Genomic DNA, 13,001 nt, shown 5'->3' on the forward strand with positions numbered 1-13,001 from the left:
CAGAGCTACCGAAAGTGAAATCATAATCCAGGAGAAATATTGTTCTTTTGATAGAAATGGTTGAAACATGTTGATCCTTTCTGTGGGCCTGTCTCATATATTGCAAAATGTGTCCATGTGCAAATCTCAGAAGACCTTGCAGGCTCTCTCCACACTGCCTCTTCTCCTGCTCCCTGCCATAATTTGGGGGAGAATGCAACATTCTCTGCGCCCCCTCCATGCACGCACACACCAAAATAATCTTGAGAATTGCCAAGAGCACCTTTGCAATGCCAACCACTTACTTTAATGTAATACAAACACTTCATACTGATAGTTCCTAGAGATGCCAGCTTCTCATTATGTAGCAATTTATTTCTGTCTGCCAAATAAGTCCATGAAAATCTATGCGTTTCTTTTCTCTGCTGTTAGAAACAACTTTATATTTGAACAAGTCTTCTCCTAGCAGTAATTATCTGGGAGAAATGAAAATATTGCTGGTGAGAAAGAAGAGTGTAAGATGCTATCTTAAGTAAGAATCTTAATTGTATTTTAATTCTTTTTCGTTTCATTTTGTTCCAGAAATCTTCTTTACGTGTATCCACAACGGCTGAATTTTGCAAACCGACTGGCTTCAGGACGAAACATTACAATTAAAATTCAGTTTATGAGTGGAGAAGATCCTGCTTCTGCAATGCCAGTAAGAGAATCCATTCTACATTTCAATGTATTCATTAATGTAAAAGCATGCAAATCAGTTTACCCCTAGAAAACAATGCCCCCTCCCTGCACCAGAGGCCTCTGGCTATTTCTGAACAGGCCTAGGATTTGCTACAATGCTTAGTTTATAATTATTAAGTATGTGTGTACCTATGATTAAGGAGCTGGCTTCATGGGATATGTTTCTTGTGCCACCCTACTTCAGGATACAAATGACTGCCTATTTTTTCATGCTCCTTTTGATTTCATAAAATGCCTTTTAATGCTAGGTAACACATGGCATTAGCAAACATATTATTGGATCAATTTTGTTGAAACAGAAGGATGAAATTTTTTAAATTACACAAAAATTTTCTTCAGGCAGGATGGAATAATAGCTAATTCCAATATTAGCAGTATTCCATTCTGCCTGTTGAAGAGACCTTTGAAGCTTTCATTCTCCTACATAACCAGTTAAAGATCCCCTTCTTTTTCTGAGGCTAATATAGCAATTTGAGTTTGTATTACTGTTTAAATAAAACAGTTTCATGTGCTGAGTCTGAACAGATTCAAAATTGATATTCCCAGTATTAAAATAAATAGATACTGATATGTAGTGGTAGAATTTCATAATATAATTTTTGTATAAGTTGCAGTTTTAAACTTTTTTGCCCTATAGGTCATCTTTGGAAAATCTACAGGTCCAGAATTTGTTCAAGAGGTTTGCACACCTGTTACATATCATAACAAGTAAGCTTATTTTCTCAGTGCTGTCATACCAGTGGCCTTGTACGAGACAATCTGTATTCTTATATAATGGGTAGCAGTATATTAAATCATATATATTATATGATTGGTGACTTTCAGATCAGTCTTGCGCTAGCATAAGGACATAGAACAAGATCAGTGCATAAAGAAAGTAACCTCTGTTCCAGACTAATTCATGGAGCCGGCCGGGGCTGGGGAGTTCGGGGGCCGCATGGCCCCTGGAAGCGCCAGCATGCCCTGCGCAAGTGCTGGAGAGACCCCCCCCAAGCCGGGAGGCTGCTTTTGAGCCTCCTGGCCGGGGGTCTACTCATTAGTTGCCACGGCACGGAGCCGTGCCACGGCAACACACGAGTAAAAAAAACCAGGTGTGCGGAGTGCTCGCTCCACAAACCTGGTTTAAGGGCAGAGGCACTGTAGTGGGTTACTCACTTAGGAACCACCAGGCTCGCTGCCGCTAGCCCGATTTTCTCCCATCGTGTGAATAGCCTCCATGTTTTCATGACCACACGATCGTAGTTAATTGATTAAGTGCAATCAGCGAGTTGGGCGCACTCCCACTGAGCGTGTCATGAAAACCTGCACTATAGCACCGATCATAGTTCCACCACTGTGGTTAACTAGGATTAAACAATAATTGGGTGCTACAATCAGACTGTAGTTGCTGTTTGTAGATTAATCCTAGCAGCAGTGGGACTGTGATCAATGCTAAAGTATGGGTTCTCATGTCTCTGCCTGAGTGCACCCAGCTTGCTGAACGTAATTAACCCTATTTCACAGGTTGTTAGAACACAGCCATAGTTTTATATTGTGGACAGATAGATGCCAATTTCACTCCCAGGGAGGGAACAGAAACTCTCAGCCTCTTGAGAGGTAGCCTTTGATTTTCTCCCATGGGTCTCCAGATCCAGAAAACATGGGGGCCAATTTGTTATCAATTCTATCGGTTATGTGTGTTGTGTAATAAAAAAACAAATCAGTATCTAGATAAGGCAAAGTGCATTTTTGTTTCATGTCTTAAAATATACACCTTTGTTTTTAACAAAACAGGTCTCCTGATTTCTATGAAGAAGTGAAAATTAAGTTGCCAGCTAGACTCACAGAAAAACACCACCTGCTGTTCACATTTTACCACATCAGTTGTCAACCAAAACAAGGAACATGTGTAGAAACTCTCTTGGGATACTCTGTAAGTTACTTCTGGTTCACACTAGCTTCCTGAGTAAATGCATAAGCAATGTTTTCCTAATGTTTCAAGTGGTTGTTGCAGCCATTCAAGAGTCAGGCTGAAGTAACACAAAACAAAGCCCTATTCAGTCATGATCCAAAGTATGGATGTTTCACATGCATCCACTGTGTGTGCTGTATGTTGTCTGTAAGAGCATTGTGGAATTGTCTTACAGTAGATGTCTGTTGTGGATGTCCAGTTTGCACATCATCTATGGCACATTTCACATGTGTTGCATATGTCGTCGTCGTCATCATCATCATCATCATCATTATTGTTTACACAGTTAGATAGGTGTTTTTGACTGGTTTGTGTTATCCAGACATCGAGTCCTTCCGAAGGACCTGGAATGGCTGAATTTTATTATCAATGTTGTTGCTGTTGTTATAGATATAGTTGCAGAATATAGGCTGTTCCCAGTAAAGTTGTTTTTTGTAGTTGGCTGATGGTGATTTCTGTGGCCCCTATGGTGTTGAAGTGCTCTTCAAGTTGTTTTGGAATTGCACTTATGGCGTCAGTTACCCCTGGGATTATTTTGGTCTTTTTCTGCCACAGCCTTTCAATTTCAATTTGTAGATCTTTGTATTTGGTGATTTTTTTTCTATTTCTTTTTCTTCTATTCTGCTATCCCCTGGTGTTGCTATGTCGATTATTCCAACTTGTTTTTCTTTATTCTCGATTACAGTTATATCTGGTGTGTTGTGTGGCAGATGTTTGTCTGTTTGTAGTCGGAAGTCCCATAATATTTTTGCATCTTCATTTTCTACAACTTTTTCAATTTTATGTTCCCACCAATGTTTGGCTAAAGGCAGCTTGTATTTTTTGCAGATGTTCCAGTGTATCATCCCTGCTACCTTGCCATGCCTTTGTTTGTAGTCAGTCTGTGCAATCTTTTTACAACAGCTGATTAGGTGGTCCACGGTTTCATCTGCTTCTTTACAAAGGCGGCACTTGCTGTTTGTTGTTGATTTTTCTACTTTTGCTCTTATTGCATTTGTTCTTAGTGCCTGTTCTTGTGCAGCCAGTATTAAACCCTCTGTTTCTTTCTTCAAGTTGCTGTTCTTAAGCCATTGCCAGATCTTGGTGATGTCTGATTTTCCACTTATGTTGTGCAAATATTGGCCATGCAGGGGCTTCTTTTTCCATTTTTCTGCTCGATTCTTGACTTGTTCTTTCTTGTAGGCCTGCTTTGTTTCATTGGTGTTGAATAGTTTCTCATTATTGACCATTTGAAGTGCATCATCTTCACTGTCCTTGATATATTCTTCAAGGCCTCTTTTCTCCTCCTCTACTGCTTGATGGACTTGCAGCATTCCTCTTCCACCTGAGCTGCAAGGGAGGTATAGCTTATCTACATCACTGTTGGGGTGCAGAGCATGATTGATGGTCATGATTTTCCTGGTCTCACGATCTAGCGTCTCTAGCTCTGCCTGGGTCCAGTGTATTATTCCTGCAGTGTATCTGGTAACAGGTATAGCCCAGGTGTTTATGGCTTGTATGGTGTTCCCGCCATTGAGTTTGGACTTCAGGATTTTTCTAACTCTCATGATATAGTCACTTCCAATTTTTCTTTTAACTTCAGCGTGTGCAATGTTATCAGCCTGGAGAATGCCCAGGTATTTGTAATGTTCTTTCTCTTCCAGGTTCTTGATGTTGCTTCCATTGGTCAGTTCTATTTCTTCTGTTTTTGTTATTTTCCCTCTGTTCTTTATTAATGCAGCACACTTGTCTAGTCCAAACTCCATTGCTATATCGCTACTGAATATACGGACAGTGTTTAGGAGTGATTTGATTTCTGACTTGGACTTTCCATACAACTTCACATCATCCATGTACAGCAGATGGTTGATTTTACTTGATGTTTGAGATGTTTGGTATCCGAGGCCTGTTTTGTTTAGTATTTGTGAAAGTGGGGTCATGGCGATTACAAACAACAGGGGATAGTGAGTCCCCTTGGAAAAGACCTCTTCTAATGCTAACCTGTCCAAGTGTCTCGCCATTGATTGTTAACTGTGTACTCCACATGTTAATTGCTTTTTTAATAAATATCTGAATGTTTTTGCTGACACCAGTTGTTTCTAAACATTTTAGTATCCATGTGTGAGGCAATGAGTCGAAGGCTTTCTTGTAGTCAATCCATGCAACACTTAGATTTATTTTTCTTCTCTTGCAATTTTCTAAAATCATTTTGTCAATCAGCAGCTGGTCTTTTGTGCCTCTGATGTTTGGGCAATTATTATTATTATTATTATTATTATTATTATTATTATTATTATTATTATTATTATTATTATAACAACTTTTGCAAGAATTACAAATTGCCAGCAAGCAAGAATTGGTTGACTGAGAAGGTCACAGAACATTTTCTGTGAATTTTGAAAATCCTTTGGGATTTTCAAATACAAACTGATAGGCAGTTAGGGCACAATACACCTGATCTGACAGTCATTGAGAAGAATCGGGTTCTGATAATTGATATTGCAATCCCAGAGGATAGACAAGTTGACGAAACACAGTTGGAGAAAATAACCAAATACAAGGACCTTCAGATTGAAACTGAGCAGCTCTGAAAAAAGAAAATAGTGGTACCAAAAGAACTTGAACACCAAAAGAACTTGAACACCTTGGGCATCAATAAAATTACAGCACATCAACTACAGAAGGCCACACTGCTCAGGACAGCACGAATACTACGATGATATCTTGAATTCTTCTTTAGTTATCCTAGACTCTTGGAAAGGGCCCAATAATTAAAGAACCATATCCAGTCAGTAACATCTGGTAGACTGTTTGTAAATAGCATAATAATACCACTTTTAAATAAAGTTCTCAGAGCTTATATAGAAAAGAGAATGATGTAAGTTAACACTGTGCATCGTGTGTGTTTCACACACAAGTATAATGTTTCACAGTTGTCTGTCATTATGTGTCACATGCTTTGTGTGTATCGCATATGTATTGTGTACATTGTGTGTGCTATGTGTGTGTCTCATGTTTGCCATATGTGTTGTGTGCATGTGACCGCTGAGTTTTGACTCAGGCTACAAATGGATCCAGCCTCTACCACGCTGAGGCAGAAACATATAATCTTCATACATTTGATTGGGTTCTCAAATCTTTGTGGGATTAATGTCTCAAATCTTCAGAATTAATAAATTGTTTTTATAGAGAACAAGAGATGTTAGCACTGATCCAGGATGACATGTCTAAAAAGTAACTATAAAATAAACTAAACTGTAAAGGTCTTTACAGTAATTGCTGTGGGAGGGTGGGGGACATAGTCTTTAGTTGATATATAATCCTTTTACTTTGGGATATAATTAAACTAGATCAATATCCAGTATAACATCCAGTCATGATATAACACTTTGTTTTCCCCTGTATTTGTTTCAGTGGCTGCCAATTTTGTTAAATGATCGTCTCCAAACAGGCCATTATTGTCTTCCCGTTGCCTTGGATAAACTGCCTGCCAACTATTCAATGCACTCAGCAGAGGTAAACCACTATAGAAACTGTTTGCCCAGTTAAAGAGACATGATGGATTGGGGTTTTCTCCCAACCCAGATCCTAATATTTGCCTTCCTTAAATAGAAAATCATATATGCATTAATATAGTATATACATATACCACCTCTAATGTGTAAGTGGTGTAATATGGATGTAGTACTTTAGAACTACTTGCTTGTCCCTCTGTTCTGTAGTGGCAGAATAGGCATATTTTAGATACCACACTACAACTTGTTTCTTTGGAAGCAGGGACAATTCAATACTCTCTTTTTTCTAGCAAGTGATTCCTCGCATGAAAGCTCACGTGCTTACTTCTACTACTACTACTACTACATATATACCGCTGTGTTTTGTTTTTTTTACATGAATATATGAACTGGGAAATCATGATTATTAGCCAGCAGGCGATTTCCTAGCTGGTGTGTTAGTACTCTGGCATTCAGAACAGTGTACATGAATGAGTCCTACTTCATGGAGAAGAGCTGTAGCTGAGTGGTTGGTAGAGCACCTGCTTTGCATGCAGAAGGGCTAGTTCAAAGCCTATCTGGATCCCGAGAGAGCCATCGCCAATCAGTGTAAATAGTGCTAGCCAGAGGTGCTCATGCCCCTGGATTTCCAGACCGAAGTCCAGAGCCTCCACAGCTCCTGGGCCCCCCAAAGTCCTCTTTAGTCTGTCCCAGGTGGTGTGATCACCCAGCTGAGCATAATGATGTTTAATTTGAGGGGAGGGGTGGCCTCCCTAGGCTTTTAGGTCCAGACTCCAAAATTACCTATGTGCATCTCTGGTGCTGGCCTAGATGGGGCAGTGATCTGAATCAGTGTAAGGCAGCTTCATATGAACATTGAAGGCTGTGGCTCATGCTAATTGTATGCTGTAGGCCATAAAGGTAAAGTTGTGCCGTTGAGTAGTGTCAACTCCTGGCGACCACAGAGCCATATGGTTTTCTTTGGTAGAATACAGGAGGGGTTTACCATTGCCTTCTCCTGCACAGTATGAGATGATGCCTTTCAGCATCTTAGTACTCTTAATCATATCAGAAATTGCTTGAGTTGGAATGCAAACACTAATTGCAAAAAAGTCCCAAACTTAGCAGATATATGCACTATATTTAAATATATGTATTAGCAATTTGCATGTGTTGGGGTGAAAGATTATTTGATCACCAAGTTGTTTTATCTTCAATGGCAGAAAGTTCCTGCACAATCTCCTCCAATTAAATGGGCTGAAGGACACAAGGGGGTATTTAATATTGAAGTTCAAGCTGTATCATCTGTTCACACACAGGTAAGGGATTTATTTTTAACTTGAAGCTTGTCATCCAAATCCTAGGCATATGGGGAGTAATCTCGTTTTCCTTCTATGACTCAGCCCATGGCTGCAATGGTTTATTTGCAAAACTCCAGAATTAGAAAAACTGAACATATCTAAAATCTTGGACTTTAAAAGATACATCACTAGCTTCCTATTTAAACTGGGAAGGAAGCCCAATGTGAAATATCACACATCTTGATTATATGTGTAGTTCCATGATATTATCTATCTATCTATATAATTCTCTAAGGTGTACCCATGGCTAAACCCATGCATGGCGGCTCTCATGAGAGTTTGCGAGCAGAAGCAACTGATTGGGCAGTGGGGATTCTATATGCAGATAGGGAGGAAGAGCCTATGAGGGCAGAAGCACCATGGTGATTGGGCAGTGGGGATTCCATATGCAGATAGGGAGGAGGAGCCTGTGGCACTGTTGTGATTGGGCAATGGGGATTCCATATGCAGATAGGGAGGAGGAGCCTGTGATGGTTAAGGACAGTTGGAATACAACTGTTACTGGTTGGAAGATGCTCTTGATTGTAGAGGAGAGGAATCTATCTATCTATCTATTGATCTGTCTATAAAAGGATAGTGGGCAGGGGTCTGTGAAGAGAGGGGTCGTGAGGGAGGAAAGAGCTCCTTCAGGAGAAGGAGGCTGCTGTGTGAATTAGATAAGTAAACAAGATGAACAAGATCTGTTAACTCAGGAAGGGAGAGAGAGAGAGAAAGAAGAGGGGAAGAGTGAGTGGAGGAGAGAGAAAAAGAGAAAGAAGGGAGGGGAAGAGAGAAAGGAGGGGCAAGGGACAGGCCCGAGCCTGTCAGTGGCCTAAGGGGAATGAACAACCATGGTGACACCTATTGGCAGCAAGGAAGGGCCCAGTCAACCACTGCTGCTATTTGGGGCTGCCGAGGCCATTGGCGGAGGGAGGCAGGCAGGCAAGGGACTGGCCCAGGCCTGTCAGCGGCTTGAGGGGAACAAACAGCCATAGCAGTGGTGGCAGTGAGGAACGGCCCGGTCAACCGCTGCTGTTGCTGTGGGGCAACAGTTGGAGTGGGGCTCGGGTGAAGGTGGGGAAGTCTCTGGGGATAGGGGGCTGCAGCTTGGCCATTAGCACCAGCAATGCTGCAGCCACAACCAAGAGGGGTGAAGGGGATGGAGTAAAGGGATGGAGGAGTGACCAAGAGGGGTGAGGGCAATGGAAGCAGTGGGATGCAGGAGGAAGAGCAGGAGTGTGGCTCAGGTGAGGGTGGAGAGATCTCTGGGATGAGCGGGCTGTGGCAGGTGTGAGGGGAGCAATCAAGTACAAGTGTGCAGATGCGCTGCATCGATTAAGCTAGTTATTATTAAAAACAAAACAACAACAAAGCAGTCACAAGCCCTTTTCATTCAGCCACATCCTAGAGAGAGAGGGAGCAGGAATGTGCTGGCTAGCTATGCCCACCAAAATGCTTTGTGGCCACGTCCCCTGCTGTTCCCATGTTCAGCGCTTGTCTGTAGAGGCAAATGCTGCATGCAGACAGAGTTTCTAACTGTTTCTAGAATCCTGGTCAACCAGGATTCTAAATGAAGGAGAAACATCCTGCTTTCAGCTTTTTGCTCCGCAGTGAAGGACTGAACACAGGAAGTAATTTGGTGTAATTACAAAGTTTGTTGCTGTGGGTAGCTGGTGCATTCTGGTTCACCCCTCTCTGTGTACAAGTGGAATGGAGAAAGAGCTTATGAACTCAGAATAATTGGGATTGCAATTTGACTGGTGAGAGGTACTTCTTAAACCTGTTCCATGAACCATTTTTCTGCTGAAAATTCTCCACAACTGCTTTTAACTGATGCTGGGTTAAAAATATGTGTGAGTTCCCATTCAGTTCAGTGAGGATTACTCATTTTTATCTGAGGATACGTTTGCAGTTCAAATGGGGAAATGGAACCTGGTTCAGGAGAAAGGAACAATGTGGTGATCTGCAAGTATTTTACTTACATGATTGTGCTGACTTGTTAACTGTAAACCAGAGTATTTAAGATTAGATTCGTGCATAAAATAACATCTTCGTCATCAATTTCATGGGTTTGTCAACAGGATCACTGGGTAAATTTTTTATTGTTAATGAGAAGTGACTGGACCCTGGAGTAAATACATAAATAACATTTTAATGTGACTACATTGTTTTTTGCAATACGTAACTAGCTTTATGGTTTATTTATTTATTTTGTTACACTTTAGGGTATTAGTCGACACTGCTTACAAACATTATGGAACATTTCTCTTTTGTGTTTTCTTATATTTTTCATGTTCTGTTTGGTAGCAGAAACTTATGATATGTAATGAAGGCCACATGCACCACTCTGGTTTGTATTTACAGGACAATCACTTGGAGAAATTCTTCACCCTGTGCCATGCACTAGAAAGCCAAGTTGCCTTCCCGATCCGAGTGCTGAATGAGAAAATCACAGAAGCAACTCTTGAACATGAGTTGAAACTCAGCATTATCTGCTTGAATTCTTCCCGCCTTGAGCCCCTGGTGTTGTTTCTACACTTAGTGCTGGATAAGCTCTTCCAGCTAGCTATCCAGCCCATGATTATAGCTGGCCAGACAGGTACTTACTATTTACTTATTTACGTACTTACTTATTTACTTACTTATTTACTTTTTTTTATTATATTTATATACCACCTGATATATATAGTATACATAATCTGTTACAATATAAAAATAATGGAGGGGATCTGGAAGGAGCTTGCTGCCCTCCATTCCAGTAACGGAGAACTCTCCCCTCCTCGCCCCCCATCCTCCCTGCAGCCTCAGCTGCTGTGCCCCATCCCACCCTCCTTCCCTCCCTGGTAAAGGGAAAAGTTTTGGTGAAGAGGAGCTCTTCCCTTCTTGCTCCCCGCATCCTCCCTGCAGCAGCTGCTGCTGCCACCACACAGAGGCGGGGTGTGTGTGTGTTAATGCAAAAGGGGGGGCTTCCTCCTTGCCCCCCCTCGCTGCAGCCACCGCTGCCATCTTTGGGCAAAGGGGGTACATTTCCTCTTGCCCCAATTTCCCGCAGCCTACTGCCTCTGCCACATAGCTGCTTTTTTTTTTTTTTTTAAAGTAAAAGCCACGAGAGGAGATTAGGGCAGCCGAGCTGGGACTGGGTGAGTGATTTGGAGGCCCCCCCAAGACAGGATTTGGAGGTGCCCCCCCAAAGACAGAGGCCACGGACCAGCACTCCGAGTCTCAAGTCCAGTAAGAGTGCCTCTGAGAACAGGCAGATCTAAAAGAACTCTCAGGTCTTGACCCCCACAATTACTCAGCTTTACTACATTGTGCTGTTCAGATAGTATGCTAACGGAAGTGTTTTGGGTTGTTTTTTTAGGTGGTTGCATCCTTAAATATTGGCTTTCAATTAGTATTTTTAACTGTTCAATTTTGGTTCAGATACTAACCTTACAAGATGGTTCAGTAACTGGTTCGGACATTTTGAACCAGTCTTGAACCAGTTTACATACATTTCATGTTGAAAAATACTAAGCTCTATTGCTTGCTATGCAGCTCTGTAATATACATACAATTATAGCTACTGTTATTTAATTTTAGAAAAATTATTTATTATTTTTTTAATTGTTTGCGTTTGAATTTTATAGGAGCTTTTATTTTAAAAATGCTAGGATAACAAAGGAAGATAAACATGAATGATACAATTGAAAGTAGAGTGCCTGATTACAATGATTGCGGACACTTATTTTGAACCAGTTTCCACATTTTGTGTTTTGGAATTTGATTCAGGTTCCAGGCAACCAAGATTTCAGGTTTAGGTTCAATTCTGTCCTGCTGTGGGTGGAGGCCAGGGTGGGGGGTGGGGAGAAACCTCTCTGAACATGTTTTTGGGCTTGGTTCAACTCCATTTTTTGACCATAAAACAGAGGCGTATCTAGGGAAAATAGCGCCTAGGGCAAGCACTGAAATTGCACCCCCTGTCCAGACATCTGACACCCATCTTTCAGATAACTTTACCATAATATCAGCTCAAAAATACAACTCAAGCTCGTTAATCTTTAAATCTTTCAAAAACTATTTAGCAGTGGACGTAGCCAGACCAAGAAATGCTCAAAAACTACAAATTTCAGTATGCTGGGGCTCAGGAAATACCCAAATTCTATGTGGAGGTGTACTTGGAAAACTAAACAGAAGTGCCTGTCTAATTCTCTACTATGCATTGTAGCATCACTATTACATAAGTTTTAAAAATAAATGGAGAATTTACTTTCCCCAGATACTAGGGCCTTGCAGAGGCCATTTGAGCATGCATGGTGGCCATTTTGGTTTTGGTGGCCATTTAAAAAAAAAATCATTTTAAAAAATGGCGCCCCCCCTTCAAGTGGCGCCCGGGGCACGTGCCCTGCCTGCCCTGCCCTAGATACGCCCCTGCCATAAAACATGTCATTCACTCCATCAAGCAAAATTTAAATGAGAAGCAAAAGGCTTATCTTTCTCATCAAGAACAGAATTCAGAAGTTTGCATACTGTGTTCCTAGGATCACTATCCCCATCCATTTTGGTTTTTGGGGAAATATGGCATGGAGTGAAAGGAATACCAGTTTTCCAGGTGTCAACTTTTGTTCTTGGTGGGCAGGGTGGGGTGGAGCTTTCAGGGAGAAGCCAAGAGAATCTACCAGCTCCTCCTCAGCCTACCCAGCAGGAGTCCAGCACAATGAGCAAGTTAAACAGCAAGGCAGTTCACATGTTTGAAAACTGAGTAGGACATGCCTCCTATCCAGCTTCAGGAGCTTGTCCTTTGCATGCCTGATTGTGTGCTCCCAATTTGCAATTGTGTGTGAACAAACAACTAGGTAGGAAGTGGGGGTGGGGAGTGATCGTGTGTGAGACAGTAGCTAAATAGGACTGCTTTTCCTCTACCTATTTAAAATGTTGGGTACGATAGCTGAGTGGGATGTCGTTGTCCTACCAGTTCCTCTCTCACGCACAATTCCTCCTTCTTCTTACCTAGTTGTTTACTCACATATGATCAAAGATCGGAAGCATATATAGCTCCTGAAGCTGGGTAGGATGCTTGCCCTGCCCAGTGTTCGATCTTGTGAGCTGCCTGTTCAAATAATTTGCTGGAACTGGGCACGGAGTTACCACTTGAACTCAAGAAGGACATATGGAGTTTGTCCTAAATTATTTTTAGACTTTCAGCATTAATTGCTTTTTATCACATTACAGTGTTCTTGGAAGATCTGTGATAAAGTGAACCTGAGTCATTTTACACATTTTATATGCTAAACTGCATCCGTTAATAAAGAAATGAATTATTTCCCTCTGGTTTCTAGCCAACTTCTCCCAATTTGCCTTTGAATCTGTGGTTGCAATAGTGAACAGCCTCCACAACAGCAAAGATCTGAGCAAGGACCAGCATGGAAGAAATTGTCTCCTAGCATCTTACGTCTACTATGTGTTCCGTCTTCCTGAAGTTCAAAAAGATGTCAAACTAGGTATTTCCATTGGGCTTCCTATAAAAATAAGTTGTTC

The 13,001-nt window shown here is 41.4% G+C and overlaps 1 protein-coding gene across 5 annotated transcripts in view; it reads left to right on the forward strand.

Annotated features, from left to right (window-relative positions):
* DOCK8 (dedicator of cytokinesis 8) overlaps nucleotides 1-13,001 on the forward strand; it is a 183,926-nt gene that overhangs the window by 75,803 nt on the left and 95,122 nt on the right. For all 5 annotated transcript variants that reach the window (XM_053292960.1, XM_053292963.1, XM_053292965.1 and 2 more), the window contains exons 15-21: nucleotides 562-679; nucleotides 1,358-1,428; nucleotides 2,494-2,632; nucleotides 6,065-6,166; nucleotides 7,368-7,463; nucleotides 9,849-10,083; nucleotides 12,803-12,964. In XM_053292960.1, coding sequence (XP_053148935.1) covers nucleotides 562-679; nucleotides 1,358-1,428; nucleotides 2,494-2,632; nucleotides 6,065-6,166; nucleotides 7,368-7,463; nucleotides 9,849-10,083; nucleotides 12,803-12,964 — 923 coding nt within the window. The remainder of the gene's footprint in view (nucleotides 1-561; nucleotides 680-1,357; nucleotides 1,429-2,493; nucleotides 2,633-6,064; nucleotides 6,167-7,367; nucleotides 7,464-9,848; nucleotides 10,084-12,802; nucleotides 12,965-13,001) is intronic.

This window comes from Hemicordylus capensis, chromosome 2 (assembly GCF_027244095.1).
Source record: "Hemicordylus capensis ecotype Gifberg chromosome 2, rHemCap1.1.pri, whole genome shotgun sequence".
Taxonomy (NCBI): domain Eukaryota; kingdom Metazoa; phylum Chordata; class Lepidosauria; order Squamata; family Cordylidae; genus Hemicordylus; species Hemicordylus capensis.